This window comes from Capronia coronata, assembly GCF_000585585.1.
Source record: "Capronia coronata CBS 617.96 chromosome Unknown acBCG-supercont1.1, whole genome shotgun sequence".
NCBI lineage: Eukaryota > Fungi > Ascomycota > Eurotiomycetes > Chaetothyriales > Herpotrichiellaceae > Capronia > Capronia coronata.
The window spans coordinates 2,910,281-2,922,951 of NW_006912893.1; the positions used below are offsets into that span (position 1 = coordinate 2,910,281).

Below are 12,671 nucleotides of genomic sequence, written 5' to 3' on the forward strand. Positions count from 1 at the left end.
CTACTACTGCTACTACTGCTACTACTGCTACTACTGCTACTACTGCTACTACTGCTGCTGCTGCTGCTGTCTCTGATACAAGCAAAGAGTTGAGCTCTCCAAGCCGGCATCCTGCAGACGATGCAAGCTCCTAATGCAATGTTGCCGTCGCGCTGCCTCCCTGAAGCGTTCAGTGTCCGTACTACATGTACATCACACATGACTGGATGGTATCCAGCATCTAGGACTTTTCCCATCATGCATCGCTCACCAGGGTACATTGCTCGCTAGACATGACGTATTCTATAGAAAGCTTGCTCGTTCTCTACATAAACGGAACGGGGCATCATTTTTTGAATCTTCTCTACGCAATATGCGTGAAAAAATAGACGTCCGATCCCTGGAGTTCATAGATGTATCTGAAGACACAGTACCTCGCAAGCGGCGAGAGAGCCTTGTCCGAATGTCACCCAACGACCTCTCCAAACGACCTCATTCCCGCGCGAAAGCCATGTTCCCACTCCCACCCAAAAGGATACGTCTGATGGTCAGTCATGCCTTCAGCACGCATACGTCTGAGGATCCAAAGATCCAAGGCGCCGCCAACGAGGTCTGCACCGACGGGAAGATCTGGCCCATCATCTAGCGATATTGGTTCAGGACGCACTGGCATACCACTAGTATCGGCGCTCCCACCGATGCCGGCACCGCCCAGCAACGACGGAACGTACCCGTCGACTCGCGCAGCAAAGAAGTCTCGCGCGTCACTCCATCCCTGATTCCAACCATCCGCATACCGCCAATGTTCGAACCGCGGCGAAGCGACACTCGCGCCGCCCTGGTTCTTCTGCTGAAGGGAATCCCAATACGCCGTATGTCCCGCAACGGCGTCATCAAGCAATTGACCCTTTCGCTGATCAGCGAGCATGAGTTTCTCTCGGACTTCTCGGACCGTGTATCCCAGAACCCTTGGGGCCGTGATATATTTGTTCTCCGTGGCGTGTTTGAACCCCCATTCCCAGCCGGGCATCCAGTCCATCTTGAACGTCCAGAAGGCCGACCCCGTAGCTCTGTGCTGCCATTTGCGTGATTGCTCGTTGCCGAATTGCCGCATCAGATTGTCTTTCACGGTCCCGTTCGGATCCGTTCCAGCGCCAGCACCACTCCTATCCCAAGTCTGCGGTGCCAAAGCCATCGAATATTCGCCAATATAAACGCCCACGGCGGCCTGATGCGCAAACACATCCCCGGTCAAATTGGGGTCCTCAAGTTCATGCAATTCCTGCGTTTTGATCTGCTCGATGATCTCGCCGGCCGAGCGAGACGTATCTTTTTCATCGAAGGTCCAGTATTTATGACAATCGACGACAACCGGACATTTGTGACCAGTAGCAGTATTGGTGTCGGTGTTGTTATATGCTCTAGTGAACCGTACTGCGCGGCCCAAATCCCACCCGTCGCTAAGATAGATGGGTAAAGTGGGATCGATGGCCGACATGCGTTGGATCACTTCGTTGTACCATTCGTACATGCCCGGCGGATCGATGATGGATTCATTGCAGACTTGGATCCCCATCACTCCTGCAGCGAGGCCTGGATCGCGCGTTACCTCGGTGGCCATGAACGATAAACACCGCGTCGCTAGGGCGAGATTGTCACTGTTGCCCCAGAGCGAGGCGCGGCCGGTGCTGGTGCCGGAGTGGGTTTCGTGGTTCGCGCCGCCGGGGACGGCGTGGAAGTCGATCAGCACACCGATTCCGACCGCTATACAGCGGCGTATAAGTTCTTTCACGGCCGTCCAGGCGTTGACGTAGACTTCGGCAGGAGTAGTGCTCGTGCTGGAAGGTGTACTGTTCACAGGTAGGCCGAATGGAGTGTTTGTGCAAAAGGCTGGGCCGAGCGTGAAGTAGCCGATGGGGAGGCGGATGTGGTTGCAGTGCGCGGTGTGCGTTAGCCAGTGTAGGTCCGCGTCGGTTAGGGCGCGGTGCCAGTGAGATTCCCACTTCTGGCGGGTTTCAAGGAGACCTCGGTTGTTGATTGATCTGATGGAAGAGTGTCAGCAGGCGAGAAAAGACACATGGTTCAACTCGATGACTGGATAGAGGCTGTGGTATACACTCAGGGGTTCAATGGAATATGATATATGCTCATCAAGCAAATGCAGAGTCCCTGGGGAGTAGAGATACACACTGGTTGCGGACTTCAATCGCGGACACAACCATTGACCGACTTTGACAGGTGGATGAGAGGATTAACTGGCCATCAAACGGAAGAAGTACCCAGCACTCAATATCCCTTGGTCATGAGCGAATCGAAGGTGTACAGAGGTATGTGGAAGGCCAGAGATGCCTTAAGCTCAGATCAGGCAGGAGATGGAGAGTATACGCAAGACAAGGCAAGACCAGCCTTCCTAAAGCCAGGAGAAACACCCAGATCAAAACATACAAACAAAAGCGAGATAGAACACTCACGCCACAACCGCATCAAGCTCGCTGCCCGACGAGACATTTTCGTCGTACATCCTCCCAAACAACCACTGCTCCAAGACGAAGATGGCGCCCAAGTTCGTGCCATGTTGGTATCTGTAGCGAATGATATCTTGAGGCGTAGGACGGGGCCAGACAGCAGTCGATTGCTGCAAGGCCACATCAGGGCCTAGAGAGCCGGAGCCTTGCGGAGGGAAAGGCTGAGGATATTGTTGTGGTTGTGATTGCGGAGCTGGTCCTGCTGCTGCGACGATGCCGGAAACGTTAGGTTAGCATCTATATGTAATCGTTCCAGACCTGCCTGTCATCTGGCACAACAGGATGGGAAGGAAAAGGGCATTTCGAGTGCATTGATAGATCAGACTCATTGACCCAAGACAGAAATAAACAGCAAGCAGACACTGAGGCAATGAGGCGATGAAGAACCCTGGGCACATGCGAGGCTGAAATGTCGGATGTATTCCAATGAGGTGCTGTGAACATCCTCACCGATGTCTTTCGTACCCAGCGATCAATGCTTTGAAACCGCCATGACCTCGATGTTCTTCCTCCAAGTCCCATTTTAGATTGGGAGATCAAGGCTGAAGGGGGGAGAAGAATCAAAGGTCGACTGTCAACTCAGACCCTACTTAGACAGCAAGCTCCGAACCTATCTTCGACAGGAAAGAACAGGGAAACCAGAATGGAAAAGAAATTCGTTTGCCAGACATACTCACAACAGACTCGAACTGATCATGTCGATTTTCCTTGCCGTCCACGACATCCTTGAGCTCTTGGAAGGCTTTTTTGAACGCCTTTCTCATGGTGATATGTGTGTGCTTGGTTGTCGGAACCAGTACCAGAATCGAACTGAGAGGTGAATGGCCACTGAGGCTGGAGGATGAAACAGCGAGAATAGCCACAACCTCCTAAAAAGGTGGGATGAGATCGATAGGGTCGTCGATCAGGAACTTTTGATCACCTTTGATCATTTGTGACTATTGTGATACGTACTGAGACATTCATTCGAGTCGGTGACGGTGAGAGGAAGGCCTAAGTCGTGGGTGAGAATTCCTCGGTAGCGAAGGCTAGGTACCTGGGTATCTGGTACATAGCTACATACATATCTCCATCTGATCAGAATTCCTTGCGCCAAGGTCCTTGGGACTTCTTGCTACTACTACCAATACTATTACTAGTAAACGTAGCCGTGGCACTCCATTGCAGTACACTGCAGGACTATCGGATTGGGGACTTTGACTAGCTACCTACCCAAGGTACTAGGCAGGCATGGTGCCTGAGAAGCCGAGAACCTCACATAAAATTCTTCAAGCCTGCCTGCAGTGGCAGGGGCTGAAGAAGAACCGTCTCCCTGGTCCATAAGCAGCTATCGTTTCTGGCCTTTGATCGTGCTTCATACATAAAAATGAGGAGCCCTTGAAGTGGTACCCGGATGGCCGGTGCAAGGCTGCATTCCATGAGCCTTGTGCCTTTGTCTGTTAAATCGTACATCACCAACTCCCGGGATGCAATCAGTCTCGTATCGCAACCCCATATCAACGGCCAGCCATACAGTCCTCGGGTCTTCGAAAGGGCGCGATCCGCTCATCATTCATCGTCTATGGTGTCGTTGCATTCGTGGCCGAAGCGTGCCGTTCCGTCTCGTCCCATAACGTTCATTTCAACAACGATTCCATCTGCTCCCGTCGCCGCTCGATGACATTGTGCGCTCTCTTGGATTGTGGTACGTGGTCCTTAGCCTCACCAATCCCCAAGGGGTCGAGGTCATCTGCCAGTTCTTCAGCAGCATCGGTCTCCTTGCCTGGTTGATCTGGTGAGAGCGTCTGCTCCGATTGTGATGGAGGGTCGATTGCTGTTGTGTCAGTTGGGTCCACAGGTGGTTGTTGCCCATCGCTAGCCTCCACAGACCCAATGCTGACAGGTCTTCCAGCCGAAGCCTTCTTTTGTGGCCCGTTCGGCACTGGAGTGTCGGGTTCATCGGTTCTAGACGCCGACATCGGTACCTCATCGGGGTCCAGACAGCCGGAAGGAAAATCGGAGGCAGACTTGCCAACTGTTGCTGGCTTGATTGATGCTTCTGCTGTGTCCGCTGCCACCTGCTGCTTAGAAGACGCAGTCACTGCAACAGCGGCCTCACTGGTCTCAACACCAATGAGGACAGGAGTTCTGGCCCCCGATGTAGGCATGGAAGAAGGACCCGATTGTCTGCCTACCGAAGTCCACAACTCTGTTTCGCCTTCTCCGTTACCGTTAGTGTGAGGCTTTGCGGGGGCAGGTTTGCCATTCATCTCGTCATCTGTGCGTCCAAAGACTTCATGCCACCATCTGACTTCGTCAATTGTTGGTAGAATTATTCTTTCTCGGCCACGAACGTTGTCATCCACAACTCCATCGTATTTCGGGTTGAGGAATTCATTCTTACGTGCGAGGAAATAATCCCAGACACTCCTCGTCTTCTCAGACAGTTTCGCCTGCTTACGCTCTTTCTCACTGTCAAGGAGGAACGTTCCATACTGACAGGAATAAAGATGATAGAGGAGACGCCGTAGGAATCGTTCGTTGAACTCGAATCGGGTAGGATGTTGGTACATGAGTTGATATGTCGCATCCAGGAATTGATGGAATACGGGCGAGGTTTCTTTGACTTTGGTCGCGGGTTTCTCCTTGTCTTTTCTTGAAGGAGTACCAGGGACGATTCTCCGTCCAGCCTGCGACTCTGTATCGTTGCTTGCACTAGGTTCTGCGTCCGAATCGACATTGATTGATTCGCGCGAATCGTTGTGTCTGCTGTTGGAAAAGAAACCCCTGGCACTCAACAGAGCGTTTTCAAATGTCTTTTGCGCCCCTGACATTGCTCCGCCGCCCGGGTCTCTCCCATCACCATCATCACTGCCTCGGGTGATACGTTCATTTTCGATCTGGAACCACTTCTCCGAGCTGAGAAAACCTGATCGATGTTTGAACTGGTGCCCAAAACTCAACCAGTCTTTCTCGACCAGTACCATAAACCCTTCAAGAGTTCTGTAGTAAGGATCAAGACATATCTGACTGAGCGCCGAGAGCTGGCTCGTTCTGTCCCACCCGTCGCTGCAGTGAATCAGTACGTGACTATGTTGCAGTCCCACCTGGCGAGCGATCAATCCCGCACCATCTAGGACATTGGCAATATGCTTCAACCAGTCACTCTTCCTCAATAGATCTCGATTGGGGCCCAATGGTGTCAGGTCCGAATCTTTCAGAGCATCAATCACTTTTTGGAGACTGTCGCGCATGACATGGATGTTGTCAATACCAAGGTACACCTTGGTCGCAAACTTGTAGTTGCTCATATCCTCGGAACCCATGCCCATGGCTTGCATTGCTAGAGCATTGACTGTAGGACGGGCATCGACAATCATGTTGCGCTGCTGGGCTCCATAAACCATAGGCCGCTTGTTGTCGAGCTCTTGGGACAGCTTGCTATCCCCTCGTAGGCTAGAAATCACGGCGTCCTCGAGAGCTTCTGCGTCTGTCGGCTGGAAATCTCCATCTACAGCGGTCGTACAGTTGGTCTCTCGGCTGGACCCAGAGTCTTCTCGCTCCGGAGGTGGAGTGTAACCGGATAGAGGACGTTCGGCTCGGGTAGTGTCAAATATTGCTGCCAGGAGCTTCTCGTCTTGAATGCTTCGGTTGCCACGAACGCCGACTCGTGGCTGTGAAGACCGTGTGATTGAGCAGTTGTTAACTGGGTGAAGGTAGGTAAGGACTGGTAATCTCTCACGGGATCGATAGCGACTGGCATAGTTGAGGGTGTTGTCGGAAATGGAAACAGGAACTGCTAACAGGGCAGGGTATGTGTCCGAAAGCTAACAGGTCAGCATGCAAGCTCAAAGGAAGTCGGATGAATACGGGACTCACGGCATAGTCCTGGTTTATTACAGATATTCTCCAGTTTGACTTCTTATTGTCATGGCCAATGCCCATTCTCCTCCACTCCCGCATGGGATCATACAGTGACCATCCATTTGGGCTGACATCTCTTTCTGGTCCTTGAGGTTGATACGTGAAGGCATACAACTTCTCAATCCCACTCAATTTGCAGGTCCAAGCCTTGATACTATCGTAAACATCTCTTGCTTTCCGGTCATCATTGAAGTAGAAGCAGACGAATGTGAAGTCACGACAACGTAACCGGATAGAACTAGGCTGTCTGGATGCGGTAGGGGTGGGCCGGAGTGTGCAGGTTTGAATGATCGGGTACGTGATCCATAGCTCGCGCGGTCGTATAGGTGTGCCATCGGGAGCAGGAGGAGGTGTGTGAACGAAGATGATGTGATGAGGAGTTAGATGAACAGTACCGTTGACCTGTTCACCCCGGCGCGACAATGTGACATTGTCAACCTATGGTATCATGTTAGAACTGAGAGCGATATCCATAGTGCTTTAATATAGACACTCACTTTCGCAATACGAGTGCGTTCCATAGCCATGTCGGCGTCGTCCTAAGCCACAGGCAATACAGAACCGCAAGTCCATACGGACCGAGGCGACGAGCTAGAGGAGGTCCACGGTAACGCGACAGTGGAGATGATGATTTAGGTAGCGCAGTAGAGAGGAAGGCGTCCTCCACGAGAAAGAGAAAAGGTGCACGTAAAGATAGATTCGCATGTGTCAACTTGATATTGGGGTTGGGGTGGTGAGAGCAGGACAATCGACGAAGCATTAACAGTCAGGTTCGTGGTACGTCAGATACAACTGACATTCGAAGGTCGCAGGCCACTAAAATCATTAGCGCAGCCTCGTCGCTTTATCTAATCTTAGGAGAATATATTGTGATATAGTATCGCAGACAATCACCAGATATCAGAGATAATCCCAACTTGACAGTCTAGTTGATCCAGCAGGTATTATAGAACAAACATATAGTCAGAGCAGCTCAAAGGCCATGCAATAAGTTTATTTCTCCATAAAGCGCGGAATATCAATCTGGCCATAGAAGGCAGACCCGTTGCCCAACATGATGGTCAGCGTGGCAGCATAACAGCCAGCCCTATGATCATCCAGCCCATAATCGTGTGCGCTCCTTTTTCATGGCAGCAAATCTGTGACTGCTTCATCAAGTGCATAACTTCATGATAATTGTACAGTGTCGATGGACAATCCAAGATTATCCCTGCAATCACGGCTTTCACGCATACCATTCCCAAGGTTCAGTCCATCTGCACCAGAACGCCATGCTGTGTTCCCAAATATGACAATTCCCGTCTATTCAGACATTATTCCAAACCCATGCTTCGTTGACTGCAGATGTGTGTTACAGGAATCCGTCGATGTGTCTAAAAATATCCTGAGGTTCGCCTTGTTGGTGTGGACTTCTCGGATCCACAGCTGTGGACAACCGATCGGTCTTCTCCTGTGACGTAGAAGCTAGTTCTTGTTGTGGAAGTGGGAGATCTTTGGTGGGGACAGCCAGATCTCCTGCAGATGTGATTCCAAATGGGGAGGCCATGAATTCCGCCGCCCTGGGCGAAAGTAGCGTCGGGCTCCCTGGTACATCGTGGAGAGCAAGATCCATTTTGGGTGAGACGGCCCACACTCCTAACCTCGGTGTTCTGGAAGGCTTCAGTGGTGAGGGGACGGTTTCCACGACCGCTTCGAACTGTTCGCGGAAGGGCAGAGGTCTTGGAGAGAGGCTTCGAGGAGGGCTACTTGAGTCGGTAGGAGCCGTAAAATTTGGGGATGCACCCGGTCGAGGAAACTTCGTTGGCACGTTGTCCAGGACGGGCGCAGCGTTGTCCGAGGTGACGACGTTGATGGGATCGTCCTTGGGAAATAGAGGTACAGGTGGGAGAGCCTTGTTCAACCGCATGGGCCCCCACACATTTGCCCTTGGCAGTAAGGCAGGCGTACTCGATCCCGGTGCCTCTCCGCTGGTGCTGATGCATTTTGGTATTTCTTCCCACATCTCTCGTGTTGCGATCGATGTGTCCATGCTGGGAGATTCTACCGTCGGCATCTTCCACCAACTCGGAGACGGGTTGTAGGAATGGTCTCCATACACCCCTTTCACTACTTTCGACCGAAAATCCGTTAGTTGATAGATGAGGCTCATGTTCGGGCCCACCCATTGACTCCGTTCTTTGACCGTCATGTACATGGAATGGAAGTCTGGTTGATACCCTTTGAACAAGCCGTAGGCAATCACCAGCGAGGCCGATCGACTCACACCCAACTGACAGTGAATCAGCACTTTTTTCCCCGCTTGTACTCTTTCATCGATCAAGCGACATAGTGTATACAGATCCTCCAAGATTTCCGAGTTATGATCCCATGGTACGTGAAGATATTCGGGTTGTTTTGTCTGAGAGAAGGCACCCTGCCTCGGAGTTGTCGGTGTCTCGAGGTCAGTTGGGCGTGGCCACTCCCAGGCGGATTTGAACGACAGTTCTGAAATTGCGGTCTTCGGTTCAGCAACATCGGCCCTCGATACATCCAGATCCAAGGGGCAATTGATCTCCTTAGCCACATTGATAACCGTATCAAAACCGCTGGCTTCGTCTGCAGTGGGCTCAAGGTATAGATAGACGCCGGTATCATAAATCAGGACAGGTCCTTTGGGGTAGCCTTTCTCCTGGGTCTCCTGGGATCTTTGTGGGTGGAACTCGTCCTCCTCTCTCACTTCCGGGAGATTGCCGTTGGTAGACTGACTTGTGTTGCTCGACTCAGCGCTTGAACCGGAATACACGCTGCTAGGTGCTGGCAGTTGAAGAAAAAGCCCCTGAGGTGGAGGTTTACCCGGGGAAGCTAAGAACCCCAATGACGGAGAAGACTGTATGTGATGTAATGATGGTCGGGAGCTGGGAGTCGGAGGGACATCCAACGTCCGTGAGAATGTCTGTTGTTGAAAGCCAGGGGTCCTGATAGTGAGGTTGGTCGGCTTCTTTCTCCCTGTCCTCGGCGTGTCTTTCAGTGGTGACGGCGGCGCCGAAAAGGCCTCAGATGATTCGAAGCCATGGGATGTTGATGGTCGAGGCAGGACGACGACGCCCATATTAAGCGAGAGGTTTTTGACATTCCTCGTGGTTTCCACCACCGCTTCTGGCTTAGCCACAGCGTCTTTGGAAACTTCCTTGAGCTGCGTTGCTTGACAAGGAGCTGCTTCTGTTGTCGCGTCCTTGCCCATTACGGTTCTGAAAGGTAGTATGGGCAGATTGGAGGACGCAGACTCGGGGGATGACGAAGGCGAAGCGTCAGGTATCAAAGGGGAATCAAAGGTCGAGTTCGTGGTCGTGAGTGACGATTCAGTTGAAGCGGTCATTATGGAGGTGACGCTGTCGCGATGATGTAGAGGTTGAGAAGATAGAATCGTAGTATCAGGACGCCGGTCCGTTTCCGCGATGAAGATCTGGCCTTCGTTGTGTATCGTCTCGGCAGAGAAGCCTGCCATATCCTCCACGATGCTGGTGTCTGCTTTCCCAAATCTTGACATGAATGAAGGGAAGGGCATAGACAGTATAGAGGCGACCTCGACCGGCATAGTCGAGTATTTGGAAGGGAGAGGCCGTCTCTTGTTAGACGGGGCGGTGAATTGGGGCTCAAGGCAGTCTAGAGGGCGTCCGGGCCACGCCTGGTCATGGTGGCTGCTGGCCTGTGGTAATGTCGTAAGGTGGTGATGATTATTGACCAAATCGAAGGATCTTTTGCGATGATGATTGTCAGCACTGCCTGTAGAGTCTCGCAACATGTTGCCTGCGGGTGGACGACGACTGAACAACCACAATACACCCACAGGTCTTGGAGCATTACCTACAACAAGGACGACAAGAGAGGAACTGAATCCGACGTACCGGGGTCAAAACAAACCAGCGCCGTACTGCTCCAGCGCATGCGACAAGTGCGAGATGATGCCTGCCTCAAGGCTTATGCGCAGTTTCAGATTTGGCGCGTATGCAAAGTGCGGCGCAGCAAGTAAGATCGCCTCTCTCTTTTATTGCTCCGCGTCAGGATCGGTGTTCAGGGAGGATTTGCATCTCAACAGCAAGCCTTCCTTCTGCTTGTGACTCTGTGCGCGCACAGGACAAAGAGAGCCAGCTCAACTGAACCTCTACAAACAAACAGGCGCAACGAGGGAGACCAAAGGCCCAACGGCGGCGAGACCGAGAAAGCTGGCGGCAAGCCGAGTGCGTACAGACTGCGACAGGAGCAGGAGACGACCCAGTAGGAGCGGAATGTGGACCGCTGGCAAATGAGAAACGGTCGGGACGCGCAGATGGCGCAATGGCGAAGCCAGCTGATGAATGGGAGAGGGAGAAAATGGTGGATCGCCGTGATCTCGGTCGATGAAGAGGGTAGCTCGCCTTGGGCGGGATGTCCTGGCGTAGGAGTGTTGTCAGGGTATTGTTGTTGAACTCAGTTGAGGCTGACAGGCCGGGCTTGGGGTCCTCGAATCACCGTAGGTAGGTACATACGTGTCTCTGTACACGCAACGCAGAACGAAAGGCAGACTTGACTTGGCGCCTTGACAAGATCTCGCCGCGGACTCAGGGAGCAGAAGGAGTTCTGGAGGGACTGGAGGCGAGAATGTTAGATGCAGCGCAGTGCAGTGCAGTGTGGATGGAAGAATCGGGCTGGTGGCAGGGGTATCGTTGATGGTCCGGCATTGGTCGCGCAGTCGAAGGGGCCTAAGGAGGCCTAGGGAGACTTCCCCCCGGGCGCATCTTCAGTCTGCAATTGGTGGGTGGCCACGCCCGCATCCAACCTGAAACCGTACGACTGCTACTATGAATAGATACCAGCCTCTCACATTCGAGCCCTGTCCAGCTAGGTAACAAATTTGCCGCGCGCATCCACCTCCCTCATTCTGCCAACTGCAAGTTCCTGGGGCCATTTGCAAGCGGCATCTACAGAGTACGCTCAGCTCGCCAGATCCCTCCTCTGCCTCAAAGCCGCCCAGATGACAGAAAGGTGCTGACTGCTGCAGAAATAATAGCTTACATTGACACCGCTGCAGTCCTGGCAATACGTACTGCTTCCTACCTACTGAACCCGAAGACGGCCGTCCGCCACACAGATCAATAGCTGACGAGATTGATCCTCCTTCAGAGCTGGACCTTTGCTGCAAGCAGGCGACATCATGTTGCTACGGTCGCGGCTGTCAGTCTCCAAGTCCACTTTGTTCCCATGCCCAAACACAGACACTGAGAAAGACCCCCTTGAATATTGCACCGCGTTTCAGATTCCTACAGCAGGCCAGAAAACCCCGTATTCTCAATGTCGGTGAAACGGCGGCCTAAACCTGCTTCGACGGTCCGCACCTATCCGGGTAATTGGGAAATTCAGCATTTTGTACAAAGGCTTGAAAAATTTACGGTGAGCCTGTCTTCCCTAGAAGTCACATTCTGACCACTCTAGAATTCTGAAGAAAGGAGCTGTTTGCGAATGCGCTCGCCTTCCGGATTCACCTGTCCACCTTTGCCCATGACCAGAAACTCACAGCCTTCGGGCAAATCACCAAATGGCCAGTCTATTCCACGTGCCTTGACGGCCTGCAACACTTCTAGAGGCTCTGTATGGTCAACCCAGAAGTTGGTGTAGGCACAGCAGACGACGTTGTCTTCTCCATGAGTCATGAACAAACCTCCTCGCAGAACCGCCTCCTTGACATAGCCAACAGGGCTACAGTCCATGATTGCGCGGGCGTGTTCTCTTGCCATCTTCAAATCAACCTCCTCGATCCCTCTGCCAAACGCTCTGAGTGCAGCGAGGATAGCGGCAGGGTGAGAGCTGAGGATGCCAAAGCCTCTGTCGTTCTTGCCCTCACGAAGCTTCAGCAGCAGCTGCAAGTTTTAGCCTCTTTCTCAACAGTATGTTTGGAAGCAACTTACTCCGGTGGCGTCGGTATTTTGGGTCGATGCAGAGCTGTGTAATCCAGCATATTTCCCGGCCTTCATAGTTCCAGCGAGTTGCAAAGACGTAGCCAGCCAGTTCGCCTCCGCATGTGGCTCGAGTGTGGAAGTTGTTTGCATTTGCGGGCAAAGACTGCTGGCGCAGGCGGTCGGGACTCATCCGGACACGGCGACCTGGTGAGGTCAATGATATGTCACTGACAGGGGGACGAGAAGTGGTAGATGCTCACCTTGCTTTGCGAATGGCCCAATATTTTTCTCTGCATCAGGTCCCCAGACACCGTACGAATTTGAAAACAGGTTTGCAGCCTCAACGAGCATT

The 12,671-nt window shown here is 52.5% G+C and overlaps 4 protein-coding genes across 4 annotated transcripts; all 4 read right to left on the reverse strand.

Annotated features, from left to right (window-relative positions):
* Positions 1-445: 445 nt before the first annotated feature.
* Positions 446-3,268, reverse strand: A1O1_01029 (uncharacterized protein; the record flags this gene model as incomplete). The annotated part of the gene is made up of 3 exons (XM_007721943.1): positions 446-2,021; positions 2,451-2,665; positions 3,182-3,268. The coding sequence occupies 3 exons, from the start codon at positions 3,266-3,268 to the stop codon at positions 446-448; spliced, it is 1,878 nt and encodes a 625-aa protein (XP_007720133.1).
* An 852-nt stretch (positions 3,269-4,120) lies between these two features.
* Positions 4,121-6,934, reverse strand: A1O1_01030 (uncharacterized protein; the record flags this gene model as incomplete). The annotated part of the gene is made up of 3 exons (XM_007721944.1): positions 4,121-6,310; positions 6,363-6,845; positions 6,905-6,934. The coding sequence occupies 3 exons, from the start codon at positions 6,932-6,934 to the stop codon at positions 4,121-4,123; spliced, it is 2,703 nt and encodes a 900-aa protein (XP_007720134.1).
* Positions 6,935-7,758: 824 nt separating this feature from the next.
* On the reverse strand, positions 7,759-9,981 carry A1O1_01031 (uncharacterized protein; the record flags this gene model as incomplete). The annotated part of the gene is made up of 1 exon (XM_007721945.1): positions 7,759-9,981. One exon carries the CDS (start codon positions 9,979-9,981, stop codon positions 7,759-7,761), a length of 2,223 nt encoding a protein of 740 aa, XP_007720135.1.
* A 1,870-nt stretch (positions 9,982-11,851) lies between these two features.
* Positions 11,852-12,469, reverse strand: A1O1_01032 (uncharacterized protein; the record flags this gene model as incomplete). Its single annotated transcript, XM_007721946.1, has 2 exons — positions 11,852-12,280; positions 12,329-12,469. 2 exons carry the CDS (start codon positions 12,467-12,469, stop codon positions 11,852-11,854), a joined length of 570 nt encoding a protein of 189 aa, XP_007720136.1.
* Positions 12,470-12,671: the final 202 nt, after the last annotated feature.